The sequence below is a fragment of the Ciconia boyciana genome, chromosome 16 (assembly GCF_034638445.1).
Source record: "Ciconia boyciana chromosome 16, ASM3463844v1, whole genome shotgun sequence".
NCBI classification, from domain to species: Eukaryota; Metazoa; Chordata; class Aves; order Ciconiiformes; family Ciconiidae; genus Ciconia; species Ciconia boyciana.
The window spans coordinates 8,868,176-8,874,345 of record NC_132949.1 but is presented as its reverse complement, the minus strand read 5'-3'; the positions used below and the strand labels follow the sequence as shown (position 1 = coordinate 8,874,345).

Below are 6,170 nucleotides of genomic sequence, written 5' to 3'. Positions count from 1 at the left end.
AGCAAAATGTGGCTGTGAGTGCCCTTAAATCAGCAGAGCCCCCCCAGCTGCTCCTGGGGCAATACCTCTCCATCCCGTGGGGCACGTGGCCCTGCAGCCTGGCCGGGCTTGCTGGCAGAGACCGGGGGGTCAGTGCTTCCAGCGGGGCCAGGCAGGAGACTTCTGTCCCCAGCCCTGCAGGGCTGGGATGGGACTGGGCTGATCTCCTGGCTGGAAGGCAGATGTGGCAGAGGGAGCAGCTGTAGCCAGGGCCAGCTGGGGAAGATGTATAGCTGTGGTGGGGATGGAGAGGGGTCGCAGCCTCTTATCCCACCCCTGCAGCCTCTCTCCAGCCCCCACCCGGCAGGGCTGGACCAGAGGGGGCTCAGCAGCCGCTGTTCCTGCGCATGAAGGCGTGTCCCCGCACGGGGTGCTGCATCTCGACGAAGGCCAGCTCCCCCACCGTCACCTCACAGGGACCCAGCGCCTCGAAACCACACTTCTGGTAGAAGGGCACGAGGAAATCTTCACACATGAGCAGGGCACGCCGGGCGAAGGGCAGGCACCGCAGGTACTGCAGGTACCGCCACATGAGGATGGAGCCCTTGCCCTGCTGCCGGAAGGTGCGGTGCACGGCCAGCACGTGGATGTGCACCACCGTGCCCCGTGGCTTGTGCAGGGTCAGCGCCGCCTGCCAAGGGGGGGGGGAGTTAGTGTGACCGGGGGGGTCCCATCCTGCTTGTGTCTTGGTTTCCCACCCCAATGAACCAGGGCCCATGTCTTCCGTGAAGGGATAAGGGTCCTGGTGCCATCCCCATTCACCTCCCCCCATCATTCCTGCAGGCTTTTTAATTTTAAAATGAACGTTGTGGGGAATTACTGAGCATATTTTTTAACAGCATCAGTAAAATTAATTAATGAGAAAGTTCAGCCCTGTAGCAGTTAGTCTTGGGAGAAGATTGGCGAGTAGCCTCAGGGCCCCAGGGAGCTTCTCCTTGTCCCCAGGCTCTGGCAGTGCCTCTCCCAGCACACGAGCCGGGAAGAACAGGGGCCGGCTCTTACCTGGCTGAGCCTGTCCTGGTCCCAGAGGGAGCCGATGATGAACGCCACAAGCCGCCCTTCCTCGAACCAGCCAAGGGAGAGCTCCGGGCAGAGGTTCAGAAAGTGGCGGATCTCATCCAGGTGGAGGGGACAGTCCCCGGAGACGGATATAAAGGCTGGAGGGTGACGGCGGTGAGCACAGCGAGGGGGACCCAGACAACCCCCCAGCACTGATGTAGCGGGGAAAGCAGGATGTGATGGGGAGAGATGGCATGTGTCCTGCTGCCTACTTGGTCTAAAGGAGCTCTAAGGGACAGGATGGCTCCAGGGAGCAGCTCTGCTCCTCCAGAGGCAGCCCCCACAGCCCAGGGACCAGCTCCCTGCTCTCGTTGCTGATTCCAGGGCTACAGCAGTGGGTGCTAAGATGAACCCTTCCTCCTGGCATCTCCCCAGCTGCCCTTGCCCTTTGGAGAGGAGGGAGAAATGGGACGGGTGAGTCTGAGTGAGGGGAGCTGGGGGTGCCTGGGATGGAGGGGAGGGGGCAGGTTGCTGGGGGTGCATCTCAAAGTGCCCCTGTGCAATAGGAGGCTGAGCATGGTGTCCTTCCTCCCACCTTCCCCCTCTGCTGTCCGCTCACCTCTGGCAGGGCTGTTTTGGGAGAGCTGCTCCCCACTCGCCTGGTCCTGCTCCAGCATCGCCTCCTGCCATCCCCACCCCGGGCAGCGGGGTGAGCTGAGGGCCGTGGTTCCCCACTCCTTAATCACAGCCTCCCCCACCTCGTTAGGGAGCCCGTGGTGGCCTGCTCACAAGTCACAGCCGCTGGCTCCCTCCCTCATCACCCACAAGGGCATGCATGGGGGTTTTCCCACCACGGCGTGCCCCCAAGGAGCATGAGGGACCGGTAGAGGGAAGGGACGGGGCATCTCCAGCCGACACCACCAGGCAGGACCTCCCCAGGGCAGCCCCTTACCTTCCCGCTCAATCTCGAACACGCTGACGGCATCCTCGGGGCTGAGGCAGCGAAACTCACTGGCGGGCAGCGTGTGGCGGCGCTGGCCCCCGGGCGAGCTTCGGGGGGACTTCAGGTGAACAGGCTTCAGGAAAGGCAACGTGCTGAGCGCCGACATCCTCCTCCTCCTCCTCCTCCTGCTGCCCTGCTTCCCACCGCTCCCTCTGTTCGGGGCAGCCTCTGCCGGCTCCTGGCCCTGGCAGCGGCACAGCACCCTTTATTTCAGCCAATCTTCTCCAGCACTCTTAGCTGCCGAAAATACCTGTTGATCACGCACAGGATTAGGCTGCTTGCCACCTTTTTCCTATACATATGTGTGTGTGTGTATATATAGCGCAAATACCCGCCCACAGTGACCCCATTGCTGCTCTGCCATCGCTGTGAGCTGGGGCCCGTGCTTGGGGACCGGCAGCCTGGCACCAGCCATGGGCTGTAGCAAACCTGCGGCCCCAGGGACCAGGGGGACAAAAGTCTGGTGGTGAGCTAGGGGGTCTGTGTGGTGGGACAGAGCAGGGACAGGAGCTGTTAGAGCTGGAGCAGGGGGAGCAGGCATGGGGCTGAGCATCCTGCCCAACATCTCCCAACCCATGGCAAAGCCAGGCAGTGGGATGGGCAGGAGACCCCCAGGGCAAGTCCAGGTGCTGCCCTGCAGACAAGGAGGGTGGGATGTGGCTGCAGGAAACCAAGCGGCTGCAAAATAAGCTTCTCTGGGTGAATGTTCCCTGCAACCCTGTTGCATTTGTGCTGCTGCATGGCTGTATGTGAGCAAGAGGTCAGTGCCGGGCCACCATGCACGCACTGCGGTGCCCCGGCACGGACATGTCAGGCAGCCCAAGCTGCTGGGATTTGCTCCCTTTTCCGGCTCACTCAGCAGGTAAGCGACACAGCTTAGCCCCTGTTGGGTTCTTAGGTCACGTCCACGTTCACAGACAGAGCTGAGATGGGTCCGTGGCAGGACGAGTGGGTGCCTGTGGCCACAAGCCTCGGGCATCCTGCCTGGGTGAGGTGCCCCCAGGCTTTTCCCCCTGCCCCGGGAGCTTCAGGCAGCGTGATCCCACCGGGCACAGCCCGTCCTGGGACAAGCCACCTGCAACGTGGGACCCCAGACCCCTCGGTTCCCCCAGGGGGGTGACTGGCCCCCGAGCTCATCCGGCAGCACCCGTCCTGCACAGCCCAGCCAAATCCCTCAGCCTGGATCAGAGCCTGTAGCTTCAATCTGCCTCTGGTTTCATGCGTGAGCAAACCAAGTTAATAAATCCGGAGAGAACCACAAACTGAGCGAATAACTTTGCTAAGCAGAGGCAGCCCACAGGCAGAAATAGTGGGAATTGCTTGCGGAGCCATCTACCCGTCCATCCCTGCTCAGCCCAATATTGAAGCAAATTGCAGCAAAGGCAGGTCATTTTTGATTATTGTTTGAGAGGTGCTGGCTTTCCCTGCTAATTATAGGCTTGCCTCCAGCTAATAGGATTTATAGAAACAAAAGCATTACCAGCACAAACATTGCACAGGGCAGAACCAGCGCAAGCTGGGAATTTTCCATCCTGAAATGCCGAGAGATGGGTGCTTGAAACGCCTGTTTTACCCAGTCTGAGGCGAGACAGGGTGTCGTTGTGATTTGTTTTCAAAGAATTGCCGGTTTGGCAGTGGATATGTATCTAAGGGATTGGGTCCATCAAGGAGAGGGGGTTTCTTTGGTGGGGGAATTATTTAGCTTCCCCAATGCCAGCTCTAGTCACCTAGGACTAACTGAAATCGTGCTGGGAATGGGTGGTTCATGCTCCTGGGAACAATGTATGAGGGAAGTAATGGGGTGGCCAAGCTGGAGGGGAGAGCAGGGTGCTGGGGGGGGTTGTAGTGTTTGTAGAGCTTATTATCAAATCTTCTGGAACTCCTCATCCTGCTAATTGGATTAGGAGCTCATCCACCTGGATAAATCCCAGAGCAGGCAAGTGGGTAGGCTCTGGGTACCTAGAAAATGCAACGGTGGTTTGATCCTTGGTGGTGCTGAGTGCCTGGGGCAAGTTCTGGGGATGCTGCTGGATCAGGCCCAGGGACGGCTGTGCGGGGATGCCAGGGCAGAGCGGCCAGCGGAGTACGGCCTCGGGCAGGGCTGGTGTTTCAGCTGCCATGGGAATTATGGAGCGGGAGGTTTGCTCACCGATAGCCTCTGTTAGCCAGGTCACTGTCCAAGAACAAGTCGTTATCCCAGACCATACAAAGGCTGTAAAGAAGTGAATACTGGAAACTCTCTACGGGGACATCCACAGAGTTGGGGGGAGGTTCAAAGCCTCTTGTGTGAGTGGCTGCTCAGTTCCCATTACAGATGACTGGGAAAGGGCAATCAGATCCCTCCAGCTATTTTTAGAAATTTCTTGACACCCCAACCAGCAACAGCCCAGAGCAGAAGTCAGTGATGGGGAAAGGCTGCTCCTTAGCTTGTTTTCTTGTATTTTTTCCCCTCTGGCACTTTATTCCTGGCAACCCAGGTTATACAGCTGGAGGGCTGATATATTTGTGTTTGTTTTCTGAAAATGAACTTTTTGCTTTGCTTCTCAACTCCCTGCAGATGCAAAAGTCTTCTGTGGGGGGGATACATACAGCCTGCAGAGCGCAGAGGAACCAGCCGCCCTCCCCAGCCTGTCCCTGGAGCTGAGCCTGGGCCCTGCGTGGCCATGGGGGTACCAGCAGTGCAGTTACACCTGGGAAGCATCTGACCTGCAGAGGTGAAGGAAACTCGCCCCAGGTCACAGAGTAAGTGAGAACCACAGTGAGGAGGAAAATCCTCTCTCCCCAGCTCAAGACATCTGTCTTCCATGCTCCAACACAGCCTCCTGTATATTGTGCAAGTCACATACCCCAGGCTAAATTTTGTGCTGTAGCTCCTTACCAGACCTGCCTGAGATGAGCCTGATCATACATTTGGGTGTACATAGCAGTGTACCAAAAACTCACTCTGTAAATTTTCCCCCCTCACTTGTGTTTGTGCACTAGACACCAAAGCATCCGCATGGTCCAGAGAGATGCTCACATGTAAATAAAGAGGCAAGTCCGCAGTACCCCCCTAATGTCATCTTTTTATTATGTTATGAACGTCTGCCTGGATTTGAAGCTTGAATTTTCAAGTGAGTTGGTAGTAAGGAGTTATTCACCCAGTTCTGAAGCCAAATATTCTTTGCAGAAGAGCTTGAATTCTTCCCACACCCCAAACACGGAGGGTTTCAGTGGGAAGAGTCCCTACACCCAGGTTTTGATAGCATGTATTGGAAGTGTAGAGATGGGACAGGGGCTGTGATGAGAGTCACACTCTTACCTCCACCAAAGTCACTTTTCAGGCAAGCTAAGCTCCATGCATCAACCTCCCTCCCCTCTGGGGCAATTCCCCACATCCTGGGATACGGGGGCTGGCAAGTCGCAGTGGCTGCGGGACCACCAGCTGTCCCCAAGGCTGTTAGTACCACTGGGATGCAACAGAAACATGGGTGCTTACCGGACAGGGACCCCGCGCCGCTCCTCTGCCCGGCTGGCTCCGGTGGTGCTGCCTCGCAGCTGGCGGGAGAGGAGGACCCGGGGTTTTGCCTCCCCTCCTCTTTGTCTGCTGCACCCTCTGCAGCCCTTGCTTATATATTTGTTATTTCTGGAGCACGTGATGACATCCTAAGGAGTTTATAACCCCGATGAAAGACAGGGAGAGGTGAGAGGCTTTAAGGTGACAGACCAGCAAAAGGATCCCATCAGGCTTTATTTTTTTTTTTCCCCTGGCGTGACTGCCTGCAAAGGGATAAAGCATTTAGCTGATTGCTCTCGACTGAGTGCCCGCTGTGGGCCGGGCAGGGAGAGCAGAGGACTTAGCTAGGAAAGGAGAGCAACGTCCTGTGCCTGGTCCAGACCTCTCTGACGGCATCGGGAGCTCGTAGGAAGCTGAAGACAGCCCTGCCGAGGGTGGATGGGCCTTCTTTGTGTCGCGGATGGGGAGGCTGCAGGCCATGCCAGGCGTGATCATCCCTTGGGCTTGAGCGATGGGGAGTTTCTCAGGGGAACCAGCTGGCTTCTTGTAGGATGGGGGGGCCAGACCTAAGGTTTCTGCCCCAAGGAGCTTACTCCAAAGACCAAGCATCTCTCCTCGACACAGCCCACGGTC

At 57.6% G+C, this 6,170-nt stretch overlaps 1 protein-coding gene across 1 annotated transcript; it reads right to left on the bottom strand.

Annotated features, from left to right (window-relative positions):
- Positions 1-364: 364 nt before the first annotated feature.
- AANAT (aralkylamine N-acetyltransferase) lies at positions 365-2,147 on the bottom strand. Its single transcript, XM_072881355.1, has 3 exons — positions 1,991-2,147; positions 1,042-1,196; positions 365-670 (listed from the first exon to the last, which is right to left on the bottom strand). Exons 1-3 carry the CDS (start codon positions 2,145-2,147, stop codon positions 365-367), a joined length of 618 nt encoding a protein of 205 aa, XP_072737456.1.
- Positions 2,148-6,170: the final 4,023 nt, after the last annotated feature.

Excerpts from the sequence above, each read along its gene's own strand:
- AANAT (XM_072881355.1), bottom strand. The coding sequence starts at position 2,147 with ATGTCGGCGCTCAGCACGTTGCCTTTCCTGAAGCCTGTTCACCTGAAG. Across the intron at positions 1,197-1,990 it reads GTTCGAGATTGAGCGGGAAG|CCTTTATATCCGTCTCCGGG; the intron begins GTAAGGGGCTGC and ends GTCACCCTCCAG. Across the intron at positions 671-1,041 it reads ACCAGGACAGGCTCAGCCAG|GCGGCGCTGACCCTGCACAA; the intron begins GTAAGAGCCGGC and ends CCCCCTTGGCAG.